Source organism: Aptenodytes forsteri, unplaced genomic scaffold (genome assembly GCF_000699145.1).
Source record: "Aptenodytes forsteri isolate BGI_AS27 unplaced genomic scaffold, ASM69914v1 Scaffold95, whole genome shotgun sequence".
NCBI lineage: Eukaryota > Metazoa > Chordata > Aves > Sphenisciformes > Spheniscidae > Aptenodytes > Aptenodytes forsteri.
Genome location: NW_008794624.1, coordinates 1,111,437 through 1,123,956, shown reverse-complemented (window position 1 = coordinate 1,123,956; position 12,520 = coordinate 1,111,437). Strand labels below are relative to the sequence as shown.

Sequence of the window (12,520 nt, the reverse complement as noted above, 5' to 3'; positions counted from 1 at the left end):
TCCGGCAGCAGGTACTAGACCAAAAAAAAAAAAAGGGGGGGGAGGTGGTGTCATTTGGCAGTTCTTAAAATGCTCTGTTAGAACTGGCTACTTGCCGCCGCCTCCTCACTCCTTGGAGAAAAACAACTTCAAAGCTATATACAGATATCTCACTTAAATTACACAGCAGTTTGGTTATCCCAGAGCCAGCTCCACTGAAGCCTCCAGCTGCCCCGTCAGGTATGGTACTTCAGGACTATGGGTACTGGAAAACACAAAGAAACAAGCTCTCAGCCACACACCTTTGCGTGCAACATCGATCCCTGCCAGAGATATCCCTCCTGTTTCTGTAGTGATAAACACCAAGCAGCTGCAAGGGAAAGTGTGTTTCCAAGCTCAAGCTAATGCAATCTGCTGCCTGCACACACACTAGACAACACTTCCTGCCACCTTCATCTCCTTCCAGCTTCCCAAAATTAAACCAGATGGGATTTTCCATCAGTCTCTCTCTCTCCAACACTCCCACCCTGCTGCCAGCTCTGCCTCTCCCGCTGCAGGCTGTGTGTCAGCAGGACAACGGGCCGCAAGGGTTTTGCCAAAGTAATGGGAACTGTTACAGAGATGTCCCCGGCCATGGCCAGTGGGAGGAAAATCCTCCAGACCCAGTGGCATGGAAGAGTTTTGCTCCTGTGCTGGGCTGCTTGGATCCCTGGAGCACGTCTTTCTGCAGGCAGAGGGCTGAATTACTACTTCTGCCAGGAAGAAATATGCTCTGGTTGTTATTACCTGTTTAGTAGGAAAAGCAGCAACATCTCTGCTCTGGGGAGCTCCAGAGGGACCAGGAAGGGCAGGGGAAGGGACCAATGGCAAAGCCACAACAGCTACTTGCTGAAAATTAAGCAGCCCGGCAGCTTTGGGGAAAAGCATTTGCTGGGAGCAGACTCATTGCAAAATAGTTGATACATGTGGAGAGGCCTTTGGAAGGCATTGCTCCGGTCTCAAACTCTTCCATCTACTCCCACCAGCCTCAGGATCAGTCGGTGCCAACCCTGGATCAGTACAATGTTGGCAGGGATATGTTGGCTTTCTTTGGCAACGGTCAGTAGGACTTGATTTGAGCCTGTTCTTCTGCATGCATGTTTAAACCTTGCAGAAGAGCAGCATGGAGTGCTCTACAGGCACCATTTATGACTGCTTAAGGCAGAGTGGGGCCCAACGGGAGTGGCTCAGGTGCTTTCCCCCAGGGACAACAGCACCACAGTGTCACTCACGGAGCGGAGTGCCACGAATATTTCAATGCCAGACATGGCTGGGGTGTCCTGGAGCTACTCACCGATGATCACGAGCAGGAGAATAACCGCCACCAGTGCTATGATCGCCTTCATCTGCAAGGGGAGCACAGAGGCATGTTACATGGGGTGCCACGTGTAGCTGCTTCTACCGGAAAGGAGGCCTTTGCCTTCCAGCATCTTTTCAGCTAGAAAGCAGAGCTTCTTCATCCCCTCCCAGGGGAGGGCAGGTAACCGCCCCTCCATAAACCCACCCCTGCCTCTTCCAGTTCTTGCTCACCTTGCAACCTCGCCACCACATCTGTCTCCGAAGCTGCTTGGCTCTGTTGCTAAAAGCTGTTGCATTGTCTGATAAACTTTCTATTGAAGGAAAGAAAAGAGGCGATTCAGCAGCATACACACAGTCAGAGCATCCACTCGTTCCACTAACTCCGCTGAGTTTTAAGCAATAAACTCAGCATTAGGGGAAAAGACCCAACCACAGCGTGATTCACCAAAGCCACAGCAGATTCCAATGTGACGCCCTTCGCTAGAGCACACACAGACCTGCCGAGTCCCACTGAGCCCCCTTTGTACTGGCTGCCCTCTGAGGACAGGAATTCACTCTGCAAGCCAGTAAGCGAGCGGACAGCTGAAGTGCTCAGGGCTGTTGGGAGACAGACCAATCTACCTTAGCTTGAAGGACCAACTAGATCACAGCACCCAGGACCAACTAGATCACAGCACCCAAGCGCCTCCAAACTAACGCCTTTGTGCAGAGCAGCAGAAGGCAAAGGTGGAAAGAGGAGAATGTCAGCAGAAAGTCAGATCTGCAGCCCAAGGCTGGGAAACACGACTATCCAATAAGGATAGAAATACAAGCCCAGAAATGTCTGTCATTAGGCACCTTCTGAACTGAAACCAGGTAACCTGGCCCAGCAATGGGGAAGAGATGTGGGGAAAAAGCCAGCAGAGCTGCATTTAGCATCGCACCTGATTTATCCTGCAGGTCATCCAGCCGCTCGCCTCTTTCAATCACCTTCGTGATGTTCTCCTGCATAACGTCGATAACTTCATCCACCTGGTTCTGGACACTAGAGCGGAGCAAAGGCAGCATGAGGAGCAGAAGCAAGCACCACCAGCTGCATTGTAGCACCAGCCCTTGCTCAGAGTCACCCAGGCTGATGGGGTCCGGTAGCTCACCAACAAAAATCGAAGGGGACAACAGTGGAGGGAGGTTGATGGGATGCCAACAAAGCCAGAGGCACGGCATTGCCTGGGGTGGGTCTCTGGCAATCCCAGGAAGGGTGAGTGAACACAAGGGGCTCAAAGAAAGCACGGGGAAGTCAGCAGAAGCAGGGCACCCTCCGTAACACCTTTAACACACAAATGCAGTAAGAAAAGGCACTAATTGCTGTTGGTGGTCACCTGCAGAAGAGCTCACATCAAAGGGAAAAAAATACAAAACCAGCACCTTATCTTTCCAGATTTCATGGAACCTTGCACTGCACCTTTGCTAAATAACTTGGGGTGAAATCAAAGCAAGGTGCACTCCCCCCTCCGGGAACTGAGTTGCTAAATGAAACCCACTCTGCCAGGGGCATCAAGAGGACAGTAAAGAAATGGCTGATGTGAACTAAACCAACTTATTATAATCCATCTTCTCATAGGTTACGCAACTCTGTGGGTAGTCGCTTCAGTGAACAGTAGCCTAAATCACACCCGCAGGGTTATTATAAATGCATTTATTCACTCCATAAAAAAGCCACATTGGTAAGAGAGAAAAATAATTCTCCTGGTGGAAAAATACTGCTACATTCTGGTTTGTATTTTGGAGCTAATACACTTTAATTTTCCTGGAGATAGAAATAAGAAATTTCTTGGGGCCCTAGGGAAACAATACATTGTTTGAGACATACTGTTCCCAGAAAGTAAATGGCAACAGCAACATCTTGGAGGCAATGCTACACACAGGGCAACAAAACAGAAATAGCTCCAGGCCACTCACTCTGCACAAGTATTAGGCTTGACAACTTAGGTTGCATTGATTAAAAACATTTAAGCACTTCAAACATATCGAAATGCATCCAGCATTTCCCGAATATGCAGCACGAATAGGCCACTTCAGCAGCTCTCCATGTTACCAGGAACATACACCTTCTGTTAACAGTGCACCACTGGTGTTCCCAAAGGGAAGAAGGGTTGCCACCGCCTCATCATTTGCACCTGCTTAGCACACACACTCTCCTGCTCCCCAAATTGTCCAGTCACAACATCTTCCTCTTTGGACCCTTGCAAAACCCTCTCCTCCCCACTGCCATCTCACAGATGCAGACGTTCAAAGAAGTTATTTGCCAAATCAGTTTTTACAGCAGCACCAGACCCAACTCCACCACTTAGAGAGCCACCATCCAGCACCTAAGCTCAGAGCACTTGATACAATGAGGACAGCATATCCTCCACCATGGCTCAGGAAGCCGGGGCCAAGGGAGACCCAGAGCAACTTGTCCAAGGCCAGTCAACAGGGCACTGCAGAACCAGAAATAGGGCCCCATCCTAGCCACCATGCCTCTAATTAGAGACATAGGTTCACATTGACCTATTTCTCCTGTCTCCCTACCAGCTACGTGCCTCTTACCGAGCAGACACTTGCGCCGAGACGCACACATGAGGAGCAGCTGCAACAAGCAATAGTGGTCACAATGGAAAAGCACATGCCTTGCTCACATTTACTTACCGTTCCAAAAACGGGCAAGGAAAGTCATTAAAAGCAAAGGCTTTTTTCTCCCAAAAAAGCTCTAGAAAGAGTTCCAGATCTTTGAATACGAAGGGGCTTCTCATCTTGGTATTTCAGGTTGGGCTCTGTAGCACCACTGTATTGCTGCTTCCAGAGCTGGAACAGCCAGGCAACCCCTCAGAAGCCAATTTCTGACTCAACAGGCCTCATACGGCACATGCTGGACTCCAGCAGTGCACGTAAAAAACTTGCTTTATTTAGGATACCACAAGAAAGGAACCTGCCTCCCCTGTGCTGCATCGCAGAGTCCGTGGGAGCAGCATCTCTCTGCACCCACCTACACCGTGCGGTGGCAGCTCCTGCCTCCCACATCAACGGCAGCTGCCTGCTAGGAGTTTCTTGTCTGGAGGGGAAAGGCATAGATAATTCTCAAAATGCCCCTCAGCAGGAACCTGCCCCATGCCCATGAGCCTGTTCTGATCCACCATTTGTTTTACAAGGTACGAGGCGAGTGGCAGAGCTGCCACCATTGGGAAAGCGCAGAAGGTGGCACTGAGGATGCAGGCAAATGCTGCCTGGGAAACACGTGGTGGTACCCTGTGGAGCAAAGTGTCCACCCCACGCGGGACATGCGCAGCCCCGTGGCCCTTCCTTGGGGCAGCAGGTGTGGACATGAGGAAGAGGAATGCTCTGCGAGGGGGTTTCCTTACCTTGGCACAATGGACAAGTCCCAGCTCAGAGCCACCAGCAACGCTCCTATAGCTTGGGGCGAGAGAAACATCTGCTATCCCAGATGAGTCAACTTGGCAAAAACTCTAAGACTTAAACATCAGTTTCACAGGCAGAAGACTACATTTGCAGTACGTAAATGTTTCTAAAATCATTTACTGGCTTCAAAATAAAGAGATTTCCTCCCACAACAGAGTTGTAACCGAGTTACCTTGGTACAACTAACAAGCAGGAGCATGCAAGGTTACAATGCATCTAGGAACGTGCAGCACAATGCAATGCCACCTGTATCCCCGCCAGCACAGGTCAGAGCCTGGAGAGATGCTGCTGCAGTCCCAGAGCACCCCGAAGTGTTTGAGGCAGAGTGGGCAGGTATGTAACTTCAAGCTGCTCTGCTGTGTAGCAGCATTTGGGAGATGCCTATGGAGCACAGGCCCCCACTGCCCAAGTTGCATCTTGGCATCCCACCTCTTTTCACTTGAGCTGCTGGCAAAACGCTGCATGCCTTTGCTACCTGCCCATAACCTGGGCATGCTGTTAGCCATCCCCCCCCCAAGAGAACAAAACATTTCACAGATGGAGAACAGAGGCACAGAGAAATCAAGGCTTAAACTCTTGCAAATGTTGAGGTGTTTAACTCCCATGGAACACAGACACATCTGAGCACCCCGATACCTTTTGGTATCTAATTTAAAAAAGACCCCGGAAAAAAAAAAAAAACAGGAAGGAAAAGACCGAGCCAGGGAATGTAACTTTGAACTTCACACAGTGCCTTAACCAGACCTTAAGCCAGTCCTTGCTTTCTGCTCTCTCCCACCCATCACTGCTGCAAGAGATGCCTCTTCAGGAGGGGGCTGAAAGATGCCTAGCCTATGCATTAGCCTTGCAGTTTCAGAGCAAATTCAACAATTCCCACTAGTTTGGCATGCTTGAGGTTGGAAACTCAAGTTGCATCAAGAAGAAAATATTTTCTTATTTTATTTGGCAAGAGAGAATGAATCCTCTAATACGAAGTGTATTTCCTGTTGGGGAGCTATTGGCTTTTGACACATACATTTCATGTGCTTCACTCCTGCCAGATTTCCAAGAGAAAAAGTAGAATAAATACCTGCCAGGAAAGGGAGCAAGACAAAAGCATAAAATATGTCTCCCACGACCCTTCTTCATACTAATTACTGCAAATATGATGCTTTTAACAAGGAAAGCAAGTGCACGCCATCAAAGCAGCAACATGGGACCCACTGGCGCTTAGCTTGGTTTAGACTCCTCTTTCTTGTGCTTTGCCTGGTCCAGAGTGGGAGGAATAAGCCTTTCCATTTTGGCCGCAATAGGTTAGCTACTGAAAAACTCCCTGGACTGGTCACGGTGTTGGGCTAACAACAGTGATGCATTCTTCAGACACCATAAACAGGCCATGCACGCAACATGGGATGTGCTGCTCAAGGCTGCTTCTTGTCTCCAAGCTGGCTGTTTACAGCCATTTCACACACTTCTATTTTCCACCCCAGTGATATTAATAGTGCTGTCTATTTTGGTGCAAATTACACTAACACCCCTCTGCCAGCCAGCATGACACACTTCTATTTTCCACCCCAGTGATATTAATAGTGCTGTCTATTTTGGTGCAAATTACACTCAAACACCCCTCATTGTGGCAGTAACCCAGGGAAGAGAGAACAGGACAGAGAGCCAAGCTGGACGGATGGTGCAAAGGCAGGAGATGAGCGCAGCACAGCGCTCCCCGAGGCATGGCTCTCTGCAGAGGGGCTGCCCAGCAGACATCTCTGCTGTACTCAACAACAGGGTATCAGTGCTGAACTGTGCCACAAATCCCTAAGTTGCTGCTTCATCACAACAGCGAGGAAGACAGCAGTCTATACCGCCCTGAAGCCTTTCAGTACTTGAAAGGATTCTACCCAACAATGATGCCTGACAATATGGTCTTGGTATCACCTTCAAATGAAAGCCTGGAATACAGATGGGGTCCACTGCACATCCAGCCATCTGCAATGAACAGCCAGGCCCTGGGAAGCTGCTGTCAACTGTTGCCTTCAAAACATTCCCCAAACCCTCCCCCTCCTCAGGACGTAATCTGGGGCTTGCAGCCAGACAGAGCCACTGGGGCCGGGGATGTCGGCCACCCCCAGCAGAGTAATGGAGGAATCGCAGGGACCAAGACCTGGCTCCTGGGGAGCCACAGCAGTGTGCTGAGCCTCATCGCCAGCACAAGCAGGAACCTGAATCCAGCAGCACAGTTGCCTGAAAGCAGAAACATCAGCAGTGAAGGAAGTCAAGCAGTGCAGAAAAGGGGGGGATTTTGGTAACGTTTTTGAAAAGATGACTTGTGATGAGAGGCTCCTATTCTAAATAAAAGAAACCCAGGTGGAAGATGAACGTCCCACCTGCCCCCGAAAAGGCACTAAGAGCTCTCACAACACACATTCAGGACTTCTCACAAAGCCTGGAAGCAAAGGCAGGGAAGAGAGATCAGCTCTCCCTTACCTGTTCTTTGTAACTTTGGGGAACAGGATAAAAGCCTTTTAAAAGCTATCTTTCAGCTCCAGCCCACCCCAGGGACAGGGAGGTCTCAGAGGGAGCCTAAGGGACCCCATGTGGCCACTTAATTACTGGGGGAGCATCCACCCCAACCGAGCAGCTGTTGGGACAACAGAGCCTGAACTTCCAGACCTATCAGGACAAAACACAGTGTGGAGGGGACTGTGACGCTTCCTCCTGCCACTATTGCTGGCTCTAACTCATCTCTTTCCCCTACGAGGTTTGCAGCGTTCCCCACCACCTCTTTCTGCAGCTGAGCCAGCCTCGAGGGTCTCTGCTGCCAAGCTCTCCACCCTGACCCAAGCCCCTTCACTGCCAAGGACAACTAGGAATAGTTTCCAGTCTTGCCCCTCACATTCAACATGTTCCGCACCTTTGCTCCCATGATCCCATCACTTTTTCCTCTACCCAATCCTCTGTCCAGTTTCCTTCTACGCCTATCTTCACACATCGTTCCTCCAGCCCCGTACAGCTACAGTCTCTCTAGCTTTGCCCAGCTATGCCTCAGCTCTCCAAATGCACAAATTCCTCCTTAAAATGTCTTTTCCTTACAGTGTTTCAGCAGCAACCCAACCCTCCTTTTCCTCCTCTGTTGAAACAAGAACGGACTGCGTCATTACGAGACCAGGCACCAATCCATCTAGCACAAGGGCTGGTCTGATCAGAAACTTAATAAGCTCCACAACAAGAAGTGACAACTGCACCCTGTAAGTGCTTATTAAACAAAGCAATCAACATTGATGAGAGTAGAAAATAGATACTATTTTATAATAGATGCTCTAGATACTAGATAGATGTAGCCACTTGCTACCCCAAGGGACATATCCCATACCAGGCCTACTAGACAATCTCTGGCAATGGGCAAGCCTCACATGTTTTGGGCATTAGTCACATCACACCTATGAACCCACAAGTTCCTGGGTGAATTCTTTCATTATTCTTCTCCTTCACAGCCGCTGTGCTATCCTCTACCTCCTGAAAATACATTCTTCCCTGCCACCTGAAGACTCCCACAACCCCTCTACCTAAGCCCCCGCTCCCTCCTGCCTGGCCAAGACAGCGAGAAGAGAAGAGCTCCCATTTTCCCCCACCATGCAGGGAAGGCAGTAGACACTGTAATTCCTTTCCAGCAGAGGATGAAGGGGTAAACATCACCCTCTCTCCATCTTTTTATGGGGGCAAGACCCCACCCTAACCCCCCGCTCCCTCCTGCCTGGAGCGAGAAGCGAGAAGAGAAGAGCTCCCATTTTCCCCCACCATGCAGGGTAGACACTGTTACATTCTTCCCTGCCACCTGAAGACTCCCACAACCCCTCTACCTAAGCCCCCGCTCCCTCCTGCCTGGCCAAGACAGCGAGAAGAGAAGAGCTCCCATTTTCCCCCACCATGCAGGGAAGGCAGTAGACACTGTAATTCCTTTCCAGCAGAGGATGAAGGGGTAAACATCACCCTCTCTCCATCTTTTTATGGGGGCAAGACCCCACTCAAAACCAATTCTCATCCTTCTCATTCACTCCAGGCCAGTGTGGCACTGCCCTAGAAGGGAGGCTTTATCCACACTGGCTTACTGTAAGGACCAGTGCGCCTCTACCAGCAGCACCCTCGCACCCCAGAGGGAGCAGAAACCCCCTGAAAACTCAGGGCGCAGTGACTGACCCACTGCCTCTTGTGTAACTCAAGTGCACTTTGCCCCTCAAGGTAATGTGGCAAGCAGGCACACAAGCAAGCACTGCCTAACACTGACGTTGGCAATGAGTCATCTCAGAGCTGCACTGGCTTCTTCCTGGCATGAAAAAAAATCCCTAATGAAGAGCAACTCTCAGGCTGCACACAAGAAGACCCAGTCTGTTGACGCGTGAGCGGGCACACAAGCAAGCACTGCCTAACACTGACGTTGGCAATGAGTCATCTCAGAGCTGCACTGGCTTCTTCCTGGCATGAAAAAAAATCCCTAATGAAGAGCAACACTCAGGCTGCACACAAGAAGACCCAGTCTGATTGACGCGTGGGCATCAGTCCCCGCACAGATCTCTGTTCTGGCTCCGTGGAGGTCGGCAAAGGAAACAGCACAAAGCAAACCTGGGATCTGGGAATAACCCTTTCCACTAAGTACCACCATCGCATCCCTCATAGGAAAGGACAGGGCAAACTGGAGCCCAGAACAAGCATCATGCAGGAAATGACTCGATGGGAGAAGATCCAGAGTGTTCACTCCTTCCTTCTTGCCCTAATACAGTCAATAACCCTCCTCCAGCTGTAATGGTTTCCTGTTTGTCCAGCTGCTTTGACCCACTGAGTCACTGCTCATCTCCAGGTCACCTGTATCAGGTTTTTAATCTGGAGAAGAAGAGGCCAGAGGACCAGCTGCTGCCCAAAACACATGGCCCTGGTGTGCTCCTGACCACTTGCTTTCTTGAAACATTGAGGAGCAAATTACAGGATGAAGGAAAAAAGCAATGAAACAATAAAAAAAAAGTGCTAGTGAAGGTTAAAATTCAGGATTAATGCTCTAGAAAAAAAGCCTCATAAAAGCATGGAACAGGTCATCACCAGAATACAGCATGGGCTTTAGAAACTCCACTAAGCTACTGTGATACAATCCTATCCCTTCACCTCTGTCAATACACAATTTCTTGATAACTTGAATCAAATTTGAGATTTCTCTTAGCTGTGGACACATAGGGTAGAAAACGTCAATTAGAAGAAAGCAAGCACAAGCCACGTTCATATTCAGAACTACACAGAAATACTCCGGTAAGACAGCAGCAGGTGCTCGCAGTGCCAGAATAAAATATTATCTGTGTGACACTGAGGAACAACAACTTACTGCCTGATCTTGTCATTCCTGGGTCCAAATCTTGGTCCAGAAGGCCCTCTCCTGCAGGCAGAAAAGAGCAATCAGGATGGAAGATACAACAAAAACAGGTATTTAAACCAAAGACTCAAAGACACAACCAGTGCCTTGTGGATGGAGGATTATTCTCACGCCTCCCACCAGTCCCTCCCATGTCTTAGGATATGTGGGACATCCCACCCTTATACAGGTCACACCTGTTAAGTCTTAATTCACGCTCGGTGCCAAGGCTCTGGGAGATCATCTCAAAGGAATCAAAGGTTTTGATTCCCAAGCCCCCACCTATGTGGTAGGGAGCAGCTTTTGGTATTTGACACCTCCAGTCTCAGAGATGTAGGCAGTTAAGATATCGCATTCCCTACAGCAGCCGTTCAGAAACTCACAAGAAAAAGTCTTCCTCTTCATCTGAATCTTCCTCCAACAGGTTCCTCTACAAACACAGAAAAAAAACAAACCACCTGGTCAATAAGCAACCACCATTTCACGCACACATTTCCAGACCTTAGGATGCAGTCAGCATCCTCCGAATGCAGGTTATGCGCAAGCCCTCCTTTGGAGGGCATCAATGGTACTTTTCAGGTGTCTGGAGTTGTGCTGTTTCTCTCTGCTTGTGATCAGGGGTTGAGCTGGATGTCTCTGTGCCGCTCTTATCACCTTGGCAGTGTTTGCTAGCTCTGTACAGCACAGACTGATGCACAGCTCTGCAGCTCTGACTTGGGACCACTTGCACCTCTGCCACTGAGCCAAACTGGATTTGCGTCACTGGCCAGTTGCCTGCACAGGTTCAGATCCCAATTCTAGGGATCAGTGCAACTCCCTACGATGCAGAAGCAACCATTATGTCAGCACGCTGAGCCCTGCCTTGGAAAGCAGCAGGCAGAGCCCCTGCGCAGGCCAGCTGTGGAAGGAAGGCCCTCTTTTGCTCAAGGGACGATCCCCAGCGCTGCACTCTGTCAAAAGCAGCTGCTCAAAAAACGCCAGCATCACCTACAGCCACCCTGGGGTATCCCATCCACGTGGGAAGTCAGATCCACTCCCAGTTTGGAGGACATGGTTTCTCCAGCCATCTGATGGCAGCAGGTATAAGAAGGACGACTGCAAGGAAATACGCTGGGGTCCCTGCACAGCACGTCCGGAGAGGTCGGCCCCTCCAAACCCCCAACTCAGGCAAAGGCTATGGCCGAGCTGGAAGGCAGAGCGGTCTGGTAGCTCCTCTGCTTCGTGCCAAAGGGCTCCTCCTGGGCTCAGATTTGATGTTCCGCTACACCCCATCAGACAATCCAATGGCTGATTTTTAAGAGTAAGCCCACAATCCCACTTAAGCCTGAAAGTTTCGGACAAAGACGTTATTAGAGTTCATTTCTCATATAAGGGCAGCACGAATTTTCCAATCGAGCTGAGGTCTCCTGGTGACATCTGCTTAGGGTCAAAAATAATCAAGAGGGGGAAATGGCATGCTAAACGTGTGGGCCTAGGAACACATCGGATAGTCCTTACGGTACCAACAGTTGCTGCTTTCCCCGTGCATAAATTCGGGCTCCCACTTGCAAGCGCAGTGCTCTTATTTTGAAGCTTACCTACATTTCCATCCTCGTCACATTTGCTCAATCAACTTAAGCAACCCGCAAGACCATACAATAGTTTCAGCCATTGCCTCCCTCAAGGGATGAGCGAACTGCTTTTGGTAACACGGGATCCTCGTCTCACTGACAGCTATCGTGAGCTGCAGCAACATCTTAGACTATAGTCTAAACTCAGTTTTAGCACAGTATGACCCCAGGACAAACACATCAGGTTAAATCCACTTTGTCTAAAACAGGCAACCGCACCACTCTGACCCGCATTCAAAGCCTGAAACGTCAGGGGACCTTGGCAACAGGAGAAAAATTCAGCTGTAAAGCACAGGGTAACTTCACACGAGTCCTTCAGCCAGCTACGTGGGAAGGAGAGCCGCGATGTGCCCAGGCCAAGCTCTGCGGAGAGGCAGGAGACAGGAGCACACTGGGATCTCATGGCCATAGACGCAGCCTAAAGGAACTGAAACAGGTTCTCGAAACAGCCGTATCTCCTAATGGGGTTTGTTTTAAAACACACAGATGCGGTTTGCTGCACAGACAGTCCCCTCACTAGCTAAATGTCGCTATCAACAGCGATACAGCTTCTGGGCCCCGCGGCTGAAGGCTACGGCGGCAAGAGCCCCTTCTGCAAAGGGAGCTGTAACTTACCTTGCACCGGCCCGGCGGCTAACGGCACGGGGAGATGCTGGGAGCCTTGGGGTCCCACTGGGGGCCTTGGGGTCCCACCTGCCTGTCATGGGCACCTACCCCAGGCACCCCTACGTAAGTAACAGCCTGTTACGGCACCGTTACAGCCACCGGAGGGACAGGCTGGTCCCCC

The 12,520-nt window shown here is 50.1% G+C and overlaps 1 protein-coding gene across 1 annotated transcript in view; it reads right to left on the bottom strand.

The window, feature by feature from the left end:
- Positions 1–25: 25 nt before the first annotated feature.
- The window catches only part of VAMP4 (vesicle associated membrane protein 4), a 12,841-nt gene continuing 346 nt past the window's right edge, over positions 26–12,520 (bottom strand). Inside the window, exons 2-7 of the mRNA XM_009273296.2 lie at positions 10,507–10,553; positions 10,097–10,147; positions 2,241–2,341; positions 1,549–1,628; positions 1,313–1,364; positions 26–244 (exon numbers count right to left, since the gene is read on the bottom strand). Coding sequence (XP_009271571.1) covers positions 216–244; positions 1,313–1,364; positions 1,549–1,628; positions 2,241–2,341; positions 10,097–10,147; positions 10,507–10,553 — 360 coding nt within the window. The 3' untranslated portion in view covers positions 26–215. The remainder of the gene's footprint in view (positions 245–1,312; positions 1,365–1,548; positions 1,629–2,240; positions 2,342–10,096; positions 10,148–10,506; positions 10,554–12,520) is intronic.